At 43.2% G+C, this 20,834-nt stretch overlaps 1 protein-coding gene across 10 annotated transcripts in view; it reads left to right on the top strand.

Annotated features, from left to right (window-relative positions):
* LOC147015662 (synaptic vesicular amine transporter-like) overlaps window positions 1-20,834 on the top strand; it is a 226,965-nt gene that overhangs the window by 133,284 nt on the left and 72,847 nt on the right. For 8 of the 10 annotated variants that reach the window (XR_015049778.1, XM_085848017.1, XM_085848022.1 and 5 more), the window contains 5 exons: window positions 11,224-11,584; window positions 11,770-11,828; window positions 12,795-12,878; window positions 13,096-13,188; window positions 16,554-16,643. Coding sequence is in view for 9 of the 10 variants with exons in the window: in XM_085848017.1 (XP_085704143.1) it covers window positions 11,224-11,584; window positions 11,770-11,828; window positions 12,795-12,878; window positions 13,096-13,188; window positions 16,554-16,643 (687 nt within the window). In the remaining variant the exon portion in view is untranslated. The remainder of the gene's footprint in view (window positions 1-11,223; window positions 11,585-11,769; window positions 11,829-12,794; window positions 12,879-13,095; window positions 13,189-16,553; window positions 16,644-20,834) is intronic. The other 2 variants (XM_085848023.1, XM_085848021.1) reach the window with 1 other exon arrangement.

A 20,834-nucleotide genomic window follows, 5' to 3' on the forward strand; every position in this document is an offset into this window, starting at 1 on the left:
TTTTTTGTCACCGATCTACACATAATACCCCATGATGTCAAAGTGGAATTTTTTTTTTTAGAATTTTTTAGAAATTAATTACAAATGAAAAGGTGAAATATCTTGTCAATAAATATTCAAACCCTATGCTATGACATCCCAAATTGAGCTCAGGTGCATGCAATTTCGTTTCATCATCCTTGTGATGTCTTTGCAACTTGATCGGAGTCCACTTGTGGCCAATTCAATTGATTGGACATGATTTAGAAAGAAACATACCTTTCTAATATGAGGTCCCACAGTTGACACTGCATGTCAGAGCAGAAGCTCTACCATGAAGTCCAAGGAACTGTCCGTAGAACTCCCAGATAAAATTCTGAGGAGGCATCGATCTGGGTCAGGGGGAAAAAAAAACAATTTATAGAGTGTTGAAAGTTTCCAAGAGCACAGTGAGCTCCATCATTAGGAAATGGAAATAATATGGAACTATCCAGACTCTTCCTCGAGCAGGCTGCTTGACCAAACTGAGCAACCAAGAACCCAATGACCACTCTGACAGAACTACAGAGTTCTTTGGCTGAGATGGGAGAACCTGCCATAAGAACAAATGTCTCTGCAGCACTTCACAAATCTTGGCTTTATGGGAGAATGGCCAGATGGAAGCCACTCCTGAGATGACAGCATGCCTGGAGTTTGCAAAAAGGCGTGTGAAAGACGCTGAGAGCATGAGGCAAAACATTCTGTATCTGTTGTGAAGAAAATTGAACTATTTGGCTTGAATGCAAAGTGCTAAATCTGGCAGAAACAGGGCACAGATCAACAACCATCGAACACCATCCCCACCGTGAAGCATGGTGGTGGCAGCATCATGCTATGGAGATTATTTTCAGCGGCAGGGACTGGGAGACTTGTAAGGATAGAGGGGACAATGAATGGAGCCAAATACAGGCAAATCCTTGAGGAGAACCTGCTTCAGAGTGCAAAATACCCGAGACTACTGCAAAGACTTATGTTCAAACAGGACAATGACCCAAGCATACAGCCAAAGCAACAACTGGAATTGCTTCAGAACAAGAACGTGTAAGTCCTCGAGGGCCCAGCCAAAGCCCAGACTTGAATCCCATGGAGAATCTGTTGAAAGACTTGAAGATTGTTGTTCACTGATGCTCCCCATCCAACTTGACAGAAAATGACAGAGCTTGAGAAAATGTGCAAGGAAGAATGGGAGAAAATACCCAAATTGAAATGTGCAAAGATGATACAGACATACCCATGAAGACTCGATGCTGTAAACACTGCCAAAGGCGCTTCTACAAAGTATTGACTTGGGGAGTTGAATACTCATGCAAATTATATATTACTTTATTTCGTTTTCAATAAGTTTGAAAAAATTCGAAAAACATTTTTTCACTTTGTCATTATATGGAGTATTTTGTGTTGAACAGTGACAAAAAATATAAATTTAATCCATTTTAAAGTCAGGCAGTAACAACAAAATGTGAAAACGTCAAGTGTTGTGAATACTTTCTGAAGACACTGTTTCTATCTCGAATTCTGTGGAATCTAAAGTTCTTAATATTATTGCCATCTCTTGAAATGAGGCTGAAGCACAAATGGCCAGTGGAGCACTCACATCACGGAGAGGTCGGCAGCTGATGTGTTTTTTTAACCTCCTCTCCTTCAGTCTTGCTCCCTCTGCTCTCTCAATCCTCCAACCCTTCTCAGTTCCTCCAGGTTTCTTCCAATAACCCCATCCTGGTTGAACTCCCAAAATCACCCAGTCCCACCCTTTTTGTCTTCTTTGTGCAATTGCCACAAATTATTTACGAGTGACCATTCTGTGTGTTGTGAACACTTCTATACCTATAAACTTGATGTGGAACAAAGTGTTCATTTTCTTAGACATTGCAATGCTTGTTAATAGTGTAAATAGAAATATAGAGTTAAATAAAAATGTGACAAGTGTTTATCATGAAGTTGGATTTCACATCTTGTGAATGTAAAAGTGTTCAGGGAATTTCTGTCTGCTTCGAGATATGCAGCCATATTGTAGGAATGAGAGATTACTGGCTCTATCTTGTTCAACGACCATCTCATAGTTTCCAGAGGAAGGTGCTTTTCAGGAATGTTCATGAAGAGAGAGAGAAAGAAAGGGGAAGAGAACAGCTCATCTCCATTTGCATTATGCAGTGTCATGTTGATGTGTCACTTTTTGTGTTTGATTTCAATACACCGAACTTTGGACTCGACAGACTGTACATTGATCAATCAAAGAATCTTGGGACAGAAACTACGTTCCAAAGACATTTCAGTTATACTATATCATCCAGGGCTTCCAGCAAGTGAGAAGGCCAAATTCCTCAATTCCCTGTTTGCTTCCAAATCCTGTGTCCCCCAATCCCTCACTCCTCCTGCAGTTGTGTTTGTAATTCCGAGGTGGTTGATGGCAGAATTTGCAATCCAGCCACTGTAAACCACTTAATTCCACAACATACATGAAAAACACCAATCAAACTAAGAAGAACCCACTCTGTGGGAGTACCTCCGATGAAGCTGCCCTTTGCAGGGCAGCTCACCAGATGACAGAACTGAGGCAAAGCCTTCAGGACCCCCATTATTTCATAGGGGGAAAACATGGGGCAACCTACCTGGGTCGTGTTGGGGTGGTGTGTGTTGGTGTGGTGCTCAGGTGTCATCCGCCAGATGGCGGTCTCCTCGGGATAACCTGAGGTGGTCGGTCTCTTAGGTTGGGAACCTGGAATGTCATCACTTTAAGAGAGGATGATCACCTGTCTCTGCTCTCATCTGAGCTCCAGTGTCTCAATATCAGTATTGCAGCACTTTCTGAGGTACGAAGACTGGAAAGTGTTGAGATCATGGTGGGTGGATACCACCTACGACTTGTCTGGTTGATCTGATGGTTACCATTCCCAGGGAGTTGCTGTAGCTGTGTCCAACCAGCTGACTCCTATGGTAATCGAGGTAACACTAGTCAACAAGCGTATTTTGAGACTAAGGATTTGTCACTCTCTGGGTGTCATTTCCCTGGTCTCTGTATATGCTCCAACTGAGGCGAGTGATCTCACCGTGAAGGACGCATTCTATTCCACGCTGGAGTCTGTGGTTGATCAGTGCCCCAGGCGAGATGCTCTTCTGGTCTTGGGGGATCTCAATGCATCAGCTGCACTGATCGGGATGGTTATGAGACATGTATTTGTTCCCACGAGTTGGGAACTGTGAACCAGAATAGCACTAAGTTCCTTCACTTCACAAGATGTTATGGACTTTGGGAGGCTGGATCATGGTTTAAGGACCCACATCTGCATCGCTGGACTTGGCATTTCAATGCTGGTGATGTGGCAAAGGAGATTGACCATCTTCTCATTGATGGAAGCTGGAGGTTGCTCAAGAACTGAAAGGTCTACCAGAGTGCTCAGTTTCTCATGACCAATTGAAGACCTGTTGTAGCAACTCTGAAGCTGCGTTTCAGATACAAGAGAATGGTAACATTCCAGCTTAGGCTGGATGTTGGCATGCTCAAGGATAAAAGGGTAGCTGAGGAGTTTGCAAAAAGGTTGAAAAAGGGAGTCCAAGGGGCTTGGGTGTTTCAGGGAGCACCTTCAACACTACCATCTTTGATATTTCTGGTGGGTAGCTTGGAACTCACCGTCAGGCGAAGAGGAACTTTGTCTCCCAAGGAACACTGGATATCATTGACCAGTGCTGCAAGGCCAGGCTTGATGGCAGAACTGACATATGCAGGGACCTGAGGTGTAAAACTGTACATTCACTGAGGGTGGACAAGGAGGCTCATGTGTGAAGAATCTGTCAAAAGGTAGAGCATCACCTGTGGTCAAGTCATCTTGTCCTACTGACAGAGGCATCAGTGCATTTCATATCTCCAAGTCTGTCCCTCGTTCTACTGCAGTTGGAGTGTAGGTTATGAGCTCTTGACAGAGGAGTCTGAAAGTGAAGGCCTGCTGGAAGGGTGACTTTGAACTGCTTTATCAAGCTGACCAATCAGCTGTTGAATTGGATGTCACAGGTGTAACTATCCATACTGCTGACCCTCCACTCAACTGTAAACTGCCTGCATTTTGTGAAAACACAGGCTGTGGTGAACCAGTTGAAAGGGAGCAAAACTCCTTGAAAAAAACTGTTTGGAGCACGGGCATCATCCCAACTGACTGTAAGTGGAGCTTTGTTGCCCCTCTCTTGAAAGGGAAGGGTGATCGCAAGGATTTCAGCAACTACACAAGGAAAGACAAGGAAATTAGACACAGGTGGAGGCCATTCAGCCCATCATGACTGCTCCACATCAACACCACACAAATTTATCAATACAATTCCAAAATAAGAAAGCGCAAAATGCTTTTTGTGTTTTTTTCATTTTTTGTCATTTTTGTATACTGGTGCATGCCCGTAGATGCGTGGCCGTACGTGCAAACCCCCCCCCCTTCCCGGCAAAAAACTCAAACTGAGTGCCAGAAACAACAACCACACAAGCCGTTCCTTCGCTTTCACGTGCCCATACGTGCGTGGCTGTACGTGCAAAAAAAAAAAAATATATATATATATATATACTTTAAAACCGCTTGCCAGAAACAACCACACAGGCCGTTCCTTCGCTCCTGTGTGGCCGTACGTGCATGGCGGTACGTGCATGGCGGTACATACAAAAAAAAAAACTTTCAAACCGCGTGCCAGAAACAACAACTACACAAGCCGTTCCTTCGCTCTCGCGTGCCCATATGTGCGTGGCCGTACATGCAAAAAAAAAAAAAACTTTCAAACAACCACACAGGCCATTCCTTCACTCTCATAAACGACGACTGGATTAGGGCATTGTGTTTATCTATAAATGCGGATAAGAAATCGAGAAATTATTAGAATACAGTAAGTCATCACTATCCAAAAGTAGTGCGTGTCCGTACGGAATGTTCACATCATTCCACAAATTATCGCTTGCATTGAAGTAACAACTGCTGTGATACTTACACACACAGAGTTAATTAAAATCAAGTTTACCTCCCTGTCTTTGCTTGCCATGACATTCGCTGCCATTTACCATTGGCACTGCTACCCCACGGTAACTAAGGCACCGATCGATCCCCATCGTAACCAGCACGGCACGTGACGTCATCGTCGGCCGGCCGTGCACCGGCCTACACAGCCACGCCCATGCAGCAACATGTCCTGTGATTGGTAACTAAATGACGCATCGGCCACGCCTAAGCACGTGTCCTGCCATTGGTTGGTAAATAAATGGCCATAACTTGGGAATCACTTGTCCGATTAATATCAAATCTTGAAAAGGCACATCCTCAAGTCCCCAGCAATATAGCTGGCAAGTTTCAATTAGATCGGACCAGTGGTTGTTGGGAAACAGCGGTCTCACACACACACACACACACACACACACACACACACACACACACACACACACACACACACACACACACACACACACACACACACACACATTGCTGGAATTATAGATAGATATATGTATATTTTTTTCCCCAGCGGAGGGGGCATGGGCTTGGTTAAAAAACACACATCAACCACACAACACCTCTTGACGAGACCCCCACCAGCAGCACTCCAGATACATGCACACAATCATCCATCAATGCTCAAGCTACCTCAAAGTTTTGCCAACATCCCAACACCCCTTCCATCTCCATGACTTACAGGTAACTAACTAATTCCAAGTTAAACTTATCGACTGTTTCTGCTGCCACTACCTTTAAAGGGAGACCATTCCATGCATGAACAAGAGGGGGAGCACTTGGGAGAGTGCAAAACCTCCGCCGCCAATACTGCTGGGTCACTCAAGTGAACCTTATATCTTATCCATTAAATATGATGTCAACAGTGCTGACAGAGTTATAGTTCTTATCTCCAACATTTTTTGGGGGGGGGGGGTGGAAATCACTTAAAACATGTAGAAATGCAAAAAAAAAATTTTTTTCTCCAAATTTTTTTTTTTGGGGGGGGGGGGGGACCAAGTCCAAAATCTAATGGCATGATCCTTGGACCATACCTAACCCCCCCCCCCACCAAGTTTCGTCGAAAACCGTCCAGGAGTTTTTCCGTAATAATGTTCACAAACAAACAAACAAACAAACAGAAAGGGGTGAAAACAGTAACCTCCGATCTTCGATGACGGAGGTTTACTACTCTGAGAAAAAGACCCCTGTCTTACTGCAATCTTAACTCTCCTCTTCTTCACTCTCAGGTTATAGCCCCTGGTCATATCAGTGTATACGCATCTGAATAATTAATCTGCACTTATTTTATCTGCCTTTCATTATCTCAAAAATCTCTATCATATCACCTCATAACCTCCTCCTTTGTAGTGTATAAAGCCCTGTGTTTTTCAGCCGCTCCTCATAGCTGAGTCTAGCTCGGGCCGGAATCAACCTAGTAGCCCTGTGAGGAACCCTCTCCAATACATCTATGTCCTTCCTGAGTTGTGGTGACCAAAACTGCACATAATATTCTAGATGTGGCCTCTGTAAATTCCTATACAATGTTAACACCACTGTTTTTGAGATTTACAAATGATCCCCCTTCAAATACAACCTAAAACCGTGTTTGCTTTGCCTATAGCTGACTGGCACTGTGCTGCCTGCTTACCTCCCATATTTATTACCACCCCAGATCCTTCTCCTGTGTGGCATGGTCAAAAATTACCCCTTGCATCCTGTAATCTTATTTTCATTCTTCTTTCCCATCCCCAACACCTTACACTTGCTCAGGTTAAATTCCATCTGCCAATCATTTGTCCAATCTTTCCAAGTATCAATACTTTCCTGAATCAGATCACCACCCCCTCTGCTATCCACCTTACTTCCAAGCTTTGTGTCATCTGCAAATTTGGAAAGACTACTCTTCACCCCACTATCCAAATCGTTTACGTAAATCATGAATAGTAATGGTCCGAGTACTGGTCACTCAAGTTCCCCACTACTTACATCCTCCCAGCAAGACATCCTCCCACTCATAGCCACTCTTTGCCTCCTATCACTAAGCCGGTTTGCAATCCAATTAGCTCCCTGACCAGCCACTCCACAAGCCCTCACCTTGGCGAACAAGCTTTGATGTGGTACCTTATCAAATGCCTTCTTAAATTCTGGATAGACTATGTCCACTGCCATTCCCTCATCCACCCAATCAGTCGCTGCCTCATAGAACTCTAAAATATTTGTTGGACAGGAACTACCCTTGGTAAACCCATGCTGACTACCATTAATTAGTTTGGATTTACTTAAATGGTTCCTCATCCGGTCCTTAATTCATGTCTCCAACACCTTCCCCACAACTGAAGTCAAACTAACAGGTCTATAGTTTCCCAATTCTTCTCTGGATCCTTTCTTAAATAATGGTGTTACATTTACAACTCTCCAATCCTTCGGTACCTGTCCTGACTCCAGTTAACCATTGAAAATATCCGTTAACATCTCGTTTACCTAATCAGTCACTTCCCTCAATAATCTCGGGTGCATATTATCTGGCGCCGGAGTCTTATCTTTCCTTATATTTCGGAGCTATTCCTTTACTTCCTCCTTCCTCCACTACAACCTGGATCTTCTGTAAAAGCGCTTTCTCACACCGTTGTAGATACTCTCAGCTATTGCCAATTCTCCTGACTGTTCTTGTGTAAAAGTTGAAGCAAAATACCTGTTTCATAAGCCTGCCATCTCACTTTCCACACTAACCGCTCTCCTGGTGCTCTTCCTCAATGGGCCCACGCTGGTCCCAACCTGTTATTTTCCCCTGATATACTTAAAGAAAGCCTTGCTATTATGTTGAATATTCTTAGCCATGTCGTTCTCTTACTCTCTTTTGGATTGCCGAGTTATTTTCTTAACTTGCCTCTGTTTACTTCAATAGTGATATCAATCTAACTCCAGTCTTGATATTTTAAACCTAATAAATGCCTTCTGCTTCTCCTTCATAGCGTTCCTTATCTCACTGCTCAACCACTCTGGTCTGTTTCTGCTTCTAGTTTTACACCTCATTGGAATGGACTTACACTGCACTTTACACATTTTCTCCTTGAAGGTTTCCCATTTTTCTGATGCTGATTGTCCTGTTATATTGTTAGCTTCTCCCAATCCACATCACCCAACTCTCGACTCATACCCTCAAGGTTTGCCTTCCTGAAGTATAATAGCGTTACTCTACTATCCTGAACTCTAACCCTTTACTGAATCTTTGCACACACAAAGTTATGGTCACTTGATCCTAAATGCTCCCCTGACCTCCACCTCCAACACCATATTGGGATAATTTCTTAAAATGAGGTTGAACACAGCACAAACTGGGTTAACAAGCTCAAATGAGCTCAGATCCTCGTCCTCTTAATGATGACGTCATAAAAACGAATATGACGTCATTGTGATGTTTCAGGTTTGCGATAAATTATCTGTGCTAATGCCCAGCTTGATTCCCGCAAACAAAATTCAAACAGCTTCCCTAGTTTCGGAGATAATGGTATAGGCAATTTCCATTAGCGGCAATATTATGACGTCAACTTTTTTTCTAGGAAGAATTTCTAAAATCGGAGATGGTTACTGCCTGCGCGTAGGCTTTCTGCATATACTGTACATGGCAAGTTTCACGAAGATCCGATGAAAACTCTGGGTTGTGAAACAAACAATATCAAAAAATAGGAATGACGTCATAAAAATTGATATGACGTCATAGTGATGTATCATATGTGTGGTAATTCATCTCTGCCAATGCTCTGTTCAAGTCCCGCAAACAGAATTCAAAAAGCTTGCCCAGTTTCGGAGTTTATTTTAGGCGATTTCCATTAGTGGAGATATTTTGACGTTATAACTTTTTTTCTCGGAGGAATTTTCAAAATCGGAGATGGATACTGTATGCGCAGGGTATTTTTACATATATATGCCAAGTTTCAGGAAGTTTCGATGAAAACTGTAGGCTGTGAAACAAAAAAGTACACAAGAAGAAGATGAAGAACAACAACATGAGTAAGACTTGGTATGGAGATCCTCTATGAGGATATAAAAAGCAATCCTGGACTAAAACTAGGAAATCCTCATCTGCTCTGCCTTTTTCCTGTTCCTGGACTCAATCTATCCCTGGCAAGTTAAAATCCCCCATAATCAATACTCTTCCCTGACTACGTACTCTTTTGAATTCTTCATGTACTCCTTCCTCCTCCTCTTCCTTCCCCCTCCTCTTCCTTCCCACCCGGAGCCCTGTAAAAGCATCCTACCAGTATCTTACTGTTTTTACAATCTCTAATCTCGACTCATCCAGAATTCTCTACATTAATTCCTTCCTTAATGCCACCCCTTTCTCTTGATGCAATGCTGTCCTTTACCCAGATTGCTTTTCCTCCTATTATCTCCTTCCTATCTCACCAATCCACCTTGTAGCCTTCTAATCCTGTCCTCCAGTTATTCACCTCATTAAACCATGTCTCACTTACTGCAACAAAATTGTACTCCTCACTATCTACTTTGGCTTCAAGCTCTTCCATAATATTATTTAAAACTTCTGGCATTGGTATAGAATATGTTTAACTTCTTTTTGCTTGGCCTTACTCAACACAATTACATCATCAGTTCCTTCCTTACTAGCTTCCCACCCTCCACTGACCTAAAAAAAAGCCTGAATTCCTTCTTCATTTCCCACTGCAAATCTTTCTGCCCCCTTTCTATTTAACATATGTCTATCATTCTGGAAACACTCGCTTTGTCCCTGAAATGATTCCCACTGCTTATTACATGTAAAACCTTCCTCCCTACACCATTATTGCAGCCATTTGTTGACATCTACTGGTCTGCTTATAATTTCTATATAATTCCTAATCTTGGGAGAATCCCTGAAAACATTATATCACCACCCTTTGCTTTCACCCACTTACCCAATATCTGCCCCCGCTGCACCGTCACCACTGCCTGCTCCCGCTGCACCATCACCCCATCCAAGAGAGATCTTCTCTACACCCGTTAAACCACCCCTCTCCACACCCCCCCCCAACTCCCTCCACAAAGTTTGCTTCTGTATCCATATTATCTAACCTCTGCATTCTCCCCTACCAATCAATCTTACCCACAGATATCTTGATGTTATTCTTGGTTTATTTTCTACCTCAGCCCTGATGTTGGCATTCCCCCCCCCCACCCTTTTCGTTTTGCTTTTTCTTTTGTAATGTTGCATCCTGATCCATTCTTTGTTCGAGTTCTTCTATGAGCTTTGACTCTGTATATGATTTTACAGGGGGCAATTATCAGTGGAGTCAGGTCAGCTGTTCAACCAATGAGTGGAAAGGAATGTTAAACACAGACAGACAGAAGAACAAACATTATTATATTGATTGATCATTACACATCAAAGAACGAAAATAGGAATGAAAATGTTATTTCCCATTTGTAAAACTCACACACCGACTCCCTCTTGGAGTGTCAGAATGGGTCATTTTCCTCTCTGGGATATATACAGTCGATTGCAGGAGAGCTCGGCTCGGGTTCGTTAGTCTGTGATGAATGTGATAAGCATAGATTGCTTCAAGGATGTCGGGATTCCTCCAAATTTAGTTCAGTTTCATAACAAACAGCAGTCACAACTGTTTAAAAAGTTAATCTCACATGTTTGTGGTATATAATATTATTTACTTCTGATTGGCTTGCCCCACGAAATGCCACGGTGAGCTATTTATACACGTCAACACGGTGTTTGTCCAGGGAGGCAAACCCCCTTGGGGAGAAGGGAAAATATTCGTCTTAATATTGTTTTGTAATAACATTAAGAATATGCTATTATCATTAGTGTTATTACTTTTATTATTAGAAGCGGTCTTGGAAAAATGCCACGATTAGCTAACTTAACACTGATATACACCTTGACATGGATTTCATCCAAGGTGGAAAACCCCGTTGGAGAGGGGGCAAATAAGGTCGCTACAACCTTCACCATGTGACCCCTAGTCCTCCTATTAAGTTTGGTTGAGACTCGATAAGTCATGACCGAATGTATCACAGTCCAAAAAACAGTCAGACAGACAGACACCAAATTACGTATTTTAGTACAACTGGAATTGGAATGATATGCCATTGAAAACAAAACAAGAGATTTATTTAAAAATCTACTTCAAAGAGAATAATGCATTTACAAATCAATTTCACTGATGTGTGTTAAATTTGGTAATTGTTTGTGACAGTTTTTGAATCAACAATGTTAACCACTCCTCCTTTTGTCCAGTCCCCATCATCCCAAGCTTCCTTTTCGCTGAAGAGATGCACGCAAATGTTACTTTGCAAACTTCTGAGCAAGAGACTTCAATTCAATCTTCCAATTCCCTGACATCTAATCCGCTTTCAAAGTTTGGCTCTCAAATTTTCTCTTATTACAACAACAGCTTTATCCTGGTAGAAAATATGGAGTTCGACAATTTTCAAGGATTACAAAACTCCAGCAAAACGGAGGATCGAGACACAAATTTGTGCAAATTAGAGGGCAATAAGTTTCTCTTGAATGAGAACTTCAAGGTGGGCCTCCTGTTTGCATCAAAACCTTTTGTTCAACTCTTGGTGAACCCAATCATCGGCTTCCTTACAAACAGGCAAGTTCCTTTTATGAGGTTTATAAGTTTGCAAGAAATGTCATTATTTGATTTCAAACAAAACTTGCAGCTGAACTCATTTCAACAGCCCATTTTTGGTTATTTTATTTTATTTTTTCAGAAAGGTGGCATTTATTTTTGAAAATTCTGTGCTTAAAGGCTGATTTTATTTGTTTGTTTGTTAGAATTGGAAATGGAATTCCTCTCTTTGTTGGATTCATTGTGATGTTTGTTTCTACTCTGGGTGAGTTATATTTCATTTTTTTTTGTTGCGATTGTTTGTTAGATGACTGCGTTCAGACCTGAAGTATTTGCAGTAGTTATCATTAATCTGACCCAGCAGGCATAAATACTGCCATGGTACGAAGCAATACAGATATGACCACAAGTACACGAACCTGTACACCTGGGACCAGACCCCAGAACAGCTGAATGGTAATAAGATGAATTGAACTGTGGTGTAAGCCTTCTTCCCAAATCAAACCAAGAGTTGTTGCTAATACTGACCTTGATGATGGAAGAGAGAAAGTCGTCATGCTAGGATTTAACACGATAAGATATTAATAACACCAATCATGCAAACAATAATTGTGGTGCTCGTCAATAAATTACCTTACACAGGTTACACGAGACACAACTCCTGACGGACCTCAATGGATGACAAACACAGAACACGCACTCAATAATCATGACAATTTCCCCTCCTGATGCAGGCCTGTACACCCAAAGGTTGTGGAAGGAATGGTGGAAAGCAAGGGAATAATTAAAATTTCAGCTGGGGTGAATAAAAACATGAATAATGGAGGGAGTGCAAATCGGAGTGACCTCATGGCGAGGGTGAGAGAGGAACATTGTGTGGAACGGTTAGTTCACCCGTGTTGTCGCTGGAACCACGAACAACATCAGGACTGGCTCGTGTGGGCTGCTGAACCAGCACAGCACCAATCCAAGCTTAAGACTCATACCACAAAATGATTCAAACGAACACTAGTCTTTCTCACAATGCTGGGCTCAGTTGGGAATTTTACCTTGAGGTGAGTGCACCTACTTCGAGACAATCTTGTGAGCACAGTGTCGTCAAATGTCATTTATTGGTTCATCATTCGAATGATCAGACCTTATCGATGGCCATCTCTTAAGACTCATTATTATTGATGATCTCTGTTGTAGTTCATGAGTGATCTTCATGATTCTAAATGTCATTTCCCAGTGTTTGCCTTTGCTGAAAACTATGCAGTGTTGTTCTTTGCCAGAGCAGTGCAAGGAATTGGTTCTGCTTGTTCTTCAGTCGCAGGTGATGAAACGTTTATTATCGACTTGTTTAATTGTTTTCAAATTCATCATTAAGCTTTTGCAATTCCTACATTAGTGTGTGTGTGTGTATGTGTATGTGTGTGTGTGTGTGTGTGTGTGTGTGTGTGTGTGTGTGTGTGTGTGTGTGTGTGTGTGTGTGTGTGCGTGTGTGTGTGTGTGTGTGTGTGTGTGTGTGTGTGTGTGTGTGTGATCTGCAGGTTTGACATTATTAGCCAGTCTATACCAAGATGACAAAGAGCGAGGAGTCGCCATGAGCATTGCTCTGAGTGGTTTGGCACTGGGTGTACTCGGTGAGTTGTCAATCCTTCCACGGTGTTGAGTCTTGCCTTTTTCATATTTGTACAGGCTGGAGGTTGGTTAACAGCAATCACAAATCACTGATTTTGTTATTTGTCCAGATGATGTGAAATATATTCAGTGAAATAATCTGCAGTCAAGTTTAAGAATGTATTTCAAAGAAGCAGAGAGAACGTAGGTTTTTAAAAACCAAAAAAGAGAATGACAGAAGATGCAATATTGAAGAAACCTGGCAGCCATGTATAAAATGAATTGCAGACATCATCACTGAAGACCTTAGCAGGAATCAATGCAATGTGATGACCATTGCCAAGTACACATGGCATGTGCAGCAAACATGCACTGCCTGTTTTTTTTTCCTTCAAAAGAGTGAGGCTCATGGAAGAGCAAGGAGATGGAGGGTATGAAGTGAAAGTAGAGCAAACGTTTGAGACAATAAGCAAGGGAATGTACGAACAGAAAAAGAGGAAAGAAAGGAGGGAGGACTGCAACCTGCAAGTCAATGGGTTCGGTTAGGAAAGGTATGTATATATATATATATATATATATATATATATATATATATATATATATATATATATATATATATATATATATATATATATATATATACATTCACACACACACGTTGAGGCATCGAGCACCCTTTACTAAGGCATGAAGACGTCGATATACTTGACAAAATTGTTTATTAATCTATCAATACGTGCGCACGGAAACACACTCCAGGCACGACAATTTGCGTTTGAGGAACCCGGAGAGTGCTCTGCCAAATAGTCGAGTCACTCCCTCATACATACATGGTTTTATCTCCAACAAATTTCATCGCAGGACCAGCTGGATTACCAGCTGGCTTATGTCCTGGCGATATATATCAAACTGATAAGCAAGAACAAATGTTTTCCTCCCAGATTCTGCGACACAATGCTCCCTTGAATCACCCAAGGTTAACCTCACTTATCTCACACACAATGTCCCAAGCAGGAATATATTTTAATTAACTGCAGGCGAGTGAATTGAGTTGGGAAGAAACAAAAGCTTTGAAGAAAAAGGTACAAATCCCAACAATTATATATATATATATATATATATATATATATATATATATATATATATATAACAATGCATGTTGAGACAGGCCCCAGGAAGGTTATAGGCTCGATGGCGAGGCCCCTCAGCTGGGGGGGGGGGGGTTAGACGGTAGTTTATATTTAATGGGATTTTACGGCCGCGGCCACTGTTAAAATTGATTACGATAGCTCGATCTTTTCTACACCCGTTAATCCACCCCAAGCCCACCTCCTTCAAATTCCATACTTTCCTTCCTGAAAGTCCTTGTGAAGTCAATCTTGTATACCCCGTGTTCCCCGCCCCATCCCTCCCCTTCCATTGATCTCCTAATGTCACTCTTCCCCACTGGTTTGTCCTTCCCACTCCCGCCCCTCTTGCCTCATGCCCCCCCTTGATGTGCATTGTGTGTTATCTCTCATAGCAGCCTAGGCAAGCTATATCAAAAAAGAAAATACTGAAAATACCCTGAAGACCTAAAAGACCTCAAAGACCCTTAAATACCCAAAATACCCCCAAGACTCAAAAATTCCCCCAAATACCCCAAAGATCAAAAAGACCCTAAAGACCCGGAACACCCAAAATACCCAGAGGATTCAAAAGACCTCGAGGATGCAAAAGACCCAGGAGATCCAAATGGCCCAAGGACACAAAAGACCTTGAAGAACCAAAATACTCAATGGGTCTTTTTGGGGGGAGGGGGAGGAAACGCAAATTCTCCATATAAATGTGTATCATGTCACGCCGCCTCCAGGTGGGGGAGGATATTACAAGTGTCCACAATTTACAGGACAGTTTTCCTGTCCCCACGTTTTCCAGTGTGGTGAGGTGTTTTTAAATATTAGCAGTAGGTATGTTTTTGCTTCATGCATGTAACTTAATGGGTTATTATTTATTACTCTTTACATATACAGAGCTGTCAATTGCCGACACCACCCCAATAAAGGTATGCATCAGAAGAACTTGTTGCATGCTTGGAACAAGATCGCCCATCGGGCGGGTACTCTGCTAGTCAGGGTAATACAGATTGTAGGTAAGGATGCGGGTTTGTTGAAATGGCAGTGCAATGCCAATTTGAAGCTTTAGTGGGAAGAGTGGGCCACACCTGGAATGATTGCACAGCTTCTGGAGGGTGGTTCCACATATGGTAGAAGTGAGGAAAAAAAATAGTGGAGATGTGTAGTCAGTCTGGATTCTGGGAGTTTTATGAGGGGCAGGAGGGGGGAGTTCCTGAAAGAATGGGTACATCTTGGAGTTCTTGGGGAGGATCAGAAAGCAAAAGTGAGAGTGAGATCGTGAAAGAGGCAGTTAAAAAAAAAACTGAAGCCACCAACCTGCGTGTGATGTGAGAGCAGCAGATCTTGTACTTTGGCTTCATCGCAGAAGATTCCAATGATGTTGAAGCTTCAGATTCCACACGGTCCAGGAAGGACAGATTTGTCATTGGGGCCTCAGCCCATAAGGGAGAACAGTACTCCATTAAGGTTTTGGGCAAAGGCATTATATACTGAAAGTAGTTCTGATAATTGAAGGAAAGACTTGGAATGACCAGTTTGTGGCTGGCTTTGGAGACAAGCTTTACTAGATGCGCAGCCCAGGAGAGGTCATGGTTGATGATAAGGCCAATAATTTAAAGAGATTGAACCTCTTTCAGTGGTTGACAGTGTAAATTGAGAGGTAGGTTCATTTGATGATCCTTCAGGAATGACAGGGTAAAATAGAAAGAGAATCTAGGATTGAAGAACATGTTCCATTTATCAGACCAGCATTTACCGATTCCCAGATCAGCAGAGTGACCCAGCTGCCAACTGTATGTCAGTAGGATGGGATACTGTATGAGAAAGTATGGAATCATCTGCAAAAGAGGAATATAGGATTTTCTAGAGCAACTGAAAAGTTATTTATGTAGATTATGAACAACATTGAGCCCAACACTTTCTTGAAAGACTCCAGTCTTTAATGATAGAGGAGAGGGCTCCACCATTGACAGCAATGTGTGGACTGTGTGAGTGGAGGAAGTCATAAAATCAAGAATGAAGGCAGCCTTGTGTGCCACAGGCAGATCATTTGCAAAGCCAAGCATGAATCCAAACTGTGTGGAATGCCTGAGACATGTCCAGAAAAACAATCCTCACCTCTTTGAGACTTAGAGGCTCCCCCACTGCCGAGAGATTAGCAGCAGGATGTCCAGCATCGAGTGAGCAAGACAGAATTAAAACTGATGGTACAGATGGATTAATGTAGTGAAAGGACAGGTATTGACGTTCCTTGTGCACTTGTGTTGATACAGTGGGTCCTCCCTTTGGGAGTGTGCTGTATGAATTCTTTGGAAAACCAACTCCCTTCCTTATTCTGGCCAGCTTTATTCTCCTGGGTGGAGGTGAGTCTGGTTTTGTTTAAATGTGGATTCAGTGTACTTTCTTTCCAACCCAAGGTGACCAGGTATTGGAATATTTGGGTTTCATTACGAATGAATGGGCCTGGATTAAGCTGTGAAGTTTGCATCGGGGTCCTGATTCCCTTTTTATCCCCCACCCTTCCACCAAGGTCGGAGACGGGGTACATTAAAATGAGCTCTGACCGAATGATCATCTGTCCATATACTTTTGTGTTCTTGATATTTCAAAAACTGTTGAACATTTGTATTTCATATTGCAGATATCTATTCCTCATGACATTGTGTCAACCCGATTAGATCACCGCTATGATTGGTTGAATTCTGTTGCTATGGCAACCTTCTTGGTAACTTGGCGTGTGTATGTGATATTTCAAAACTTTTTCAGAATTACACAGATATATTCCTCATACCGCCCAAAAAGTGGGGGGAGGGGGGGGAGAGCGAGACTATCAGCTCTTTATAAAAGTAAAGTTACTGGCTCAGAACTAGTAATCTATATTTTAAAAGGAGCAGTGTCTGTTTATTTGTCGTTTTATAACTTGAAAACGGATTAACGGATTTCAATAAATCAAACGATGGTGGATTTAGGGAACTCCCGGGAAGATTTGTGACACAAAAAGAAGAAGAAAAAAAGTTAGTTTGTGTGCCTGGGTACATGGGTACACATGTCGAAACTGCAAACGCCAACCCTCTGGTTATCCCCGCACGGAGGGAAGGATCTCCCAGGAAATCTTTTTTGTTCTTGCCCCAAAGATTTGCCATCGCAGCAAAGATTGTTAGTCTGCGACGCGATGATTGGTCGTCAGCGATGCGACGGGTCTTATATGCATGCTAGTAGGCTCCAAATCACTCATCCCATCCCAGGATGACTGGTTTTACTTGCCTTTGAAAGGATAAGAATTTAAGTAACCTGCTAATTTAGTCATATCCTTACTCTTGCTAAGATTAATTTATGCTCCAAGTTCTGTATAACATGCTTATCATGAGTTGTATTACATTTTCAGGCACGTTTCATCTTCTCAGTCACTGCAGCAAAAGGGACCATGTATGTATTATGTGTTGGAGGTGGAGGTGAGGTGAAGTGAGGTGTAGAGGAGTCAGTGGTTTCAGAGCTGGTATCTGAGCAGTGAGACTGTATAGTGTATCAGGATAGCTCAGCATGATGTTGCTGACCTTTGAACCATCTGTTTGTCAGTATAAATCCTGGTGGAACAAAATCTGATTAAATTGACATCTGGTGCTTAGTGGGCATTGGGCCTGCTTTGTAGCAGCACCACCAAAGGTGGACAGAGGGTTATATTTTCACCTGTTTGTTTGTCAGTTTGTTTTTTTTTCTCTCTGTTTGTGAGCACGATATCTCAAAAAGTTGGAGACGGATTCGGATGAAACCTGGAAGACAGTTTTGGTATGTGGCAAGGATGAATCGATTATATTTTTGGGATGATACAGATCTGGATACGAGATTTTTTTGAAATTTTTCAATGTGATTCTTTACAACTGAGAGATAGGACCAAAAACGGTAGACAGCATGATATTTCAAATCGTTGTGGACGGGTTTTAACAAAACTAGGTGGAGGAGTTGGGTAGGTGACAAGAACAAGCAGATTAGATTTTGATTCAGGTCCGGATTCAGATCCGACCTATCAGTGGGAAACAAAATGTAAACAGTTCAGCCTGGCGGAGGTATGCGCTCTACCGAGTGCTATTGTAGGTGGATAATGCTTTCTTCCTCTAGTGATGTTAAGCTAGTTGTGCATTTGTATCTTGGGGATTGAGGGTGGGTTGGGTGGGGGGGGGGGAGTGGCAGTGGTAACCCAAGGTAGTATTTGCGACAGTAGGCAATAGGACCAAGATGCTGGCCAATTTTGCATATATGCTGTGTCGCTCAAACATGGTGTTGACCATATTGTTTCATTGGGATGCATTTTGTTTATAACCGACATACCAGCCCAATGAGGAGTGATGAATGATAACTTCCAACAAACGATTAGATCAGAAATCAGAAACTTTTGTTTGCATCGATCAAGCAAAACAGCAGAATGTTTGATGCAAGTTGGAATTCGTTTCACATGCTATTTTGCGTGGGAGTACATGGTGTGAGGGGTGAGCTAGATGCCAAAATCTAACAAGCCTCCAGGTAAAGATTACTTGACATAAACTAGCATAGTGACTGACTTTGCACTTGGCATCATCCTCAAGATTAAAACCCCCTCAGTTGTCATTTCTTCATGATTCATTGACATTGAATGTTAGTTGCTTCTGTTTGTGATCCACCATTTTATTGGTGTTGTGCAAAGATTGTGCGACCTTTCTTGTTTGCTTCCAATGTCTATTTTCCAATGCCTTGTTTGCTTCCAATGCTTCCAATGTCAAAGGGCGGAGGAGCTCCTTGTGAGCCAACGGCCATCCATATCTAGTGCCCAACTGTGTCTGCGGACGTCCTCCTGCAGTTGGGTCACTTCTTATGAGGAGGTTGGTGGCAGGATTTGCACTCCGGCCACCGTAAAACCCTTCATTCCGCAAAACGCAAAAACGCAAAAAAATCTGAAAACCCACTCCGTGGGAGTACCTCCTGTGCAGCTTCCCTTCGCAGGGCAGCTCACCAGATGACGGGATTGGGGCAAAGCCTTCGGGACCCCCAATCTTTGATGATAGGAGGGAAACCACGGAGTAACATCCCTGGGTCAGATTGCGGGAGAGTGTGTCGGAGTGGTGCTGAGGTGTCGTCCACCAGACGGCGGTCTCCTTGGGTTAACCTGAGGCGGTCCCTTCGGGTGGGTGCCTGGAATGTCCTATCCCTAAGAGAGGATGATCACCTGTCTCTGTTATCATCTAAGCTCAAGCGTTTGGACATCGGGATTGCAGCTCTCTCTGAGGTTCGGAGACCGGATTGCGGCGAGATAATGGTGGGTGGTTACACCTACTATTGGTCTGGTCGCTCTGATGGTTACCATACCCAAGGAGTTGCTGTAGCTGTGTCCAATAAGCTGACCCCAATGATAATTGAGGTAACACCGGTCAACGAGCGTATTATGAGATTAAGGATTCGTCACTCCTTGGGTGTCATTTCCCTGGTCTCTGTTTATGCTCCGACTGAGGCGAGTGATCTCACCGTGAAGGATGCATTCTACGCCACGCTCGAGTCTGTGGTTGATCAGTGCCCCAGACGCGATACACTTCTAGTCTTGGGGGATTTCAATGCATCGACTGGAACTGATAGGGATGGTTATGAGGTGTGTGTTGGTTCCCATGGGTCAGGAACTATGAACCAGAATAGCACTAAGTTCCTTGACTTTGCAAGAAGTCATGGACTTAGGGTGGCTGGTTCATGGTTTCAGCACCTACAGCCTCATCGCTGGACTTTGTTTTCCAACGCGGGTGGTGTGGCAAAGGAGATTGACCATGTCCTCATTGACGTTCGCGAGAGGATGATCCAGAACTGCAGGGTCTACCGGAGTGCTCAGTTCCTCAATACTGACCACAGGCTTGTTGTAGCAACTCTAAAGCTGCACCTTAAATCCTGGAGAATGGTACCATCCCAGCCTAGGCTGGATGTTGCCAAGCTCAGGGATGAGAGAGTAGCCGAGGAGTTTGCGAACAGGCTGAGTGGACACTTGGGGGATTTGGGTGCTTTGGGGGGTCCTGAAGAGTTGTGGAGCGCCTTCAAGACCACCGTTCTTGATGTTGCCGGTGGATGCCTTGGAGCTCACCGCAGGGCAAAGAAGAATTTTGTCTCTCAAGGGACACTGGATACCATTGACCAGTCGCAGGGCCAGGCTGAATGGCAGAGCTGAGCTGTTCAGGGAGCTGAGGCGTAAAACTGTACGTGCACTGAGGGTGGACAAGGAGGCCTATGTGCGAGGAATCTGTGAGGGGGTAGAGCATCACCTGTGGACAGGTGATTCTCGTCCCGCTTACAGGGGGAATTCACGCATTACGTTCATCCAAGCCCATCCCTCGGAGCACTGCAGTTCGAGCAGAGAGTGATAGGCTCTTGACAGAGGAGTCTGAAGTGAAGGCCCGCTGGGCCGGTTACTTTGAGCGGTTGTACCAGGCTGATCCCCCAACTGTCGAGTTGGACGTCAAGGGTGTTACAATCCCTGTTGCTGACCCTCGAATCAACTGTGGTCCACCTTCGCTTGTGGAAACACGGGCTGCGGTGAACCAGTTGAA

Source organism: Eptatretus burgeri, chromosome 12 (genome assembly GCF_056783735.1).
Source record: "Eptatretus burgeri isolate ZD-2024b chromosome 12, Ebu_testis_v1, whole genome shotgun sequence".
Taxonomy (NCBI): Eukaryota; Metazoa; Chordata; class Myxini; order Myxiniformes; family Myxinidae; genus Eptatretus; species Eptatretus burgeri.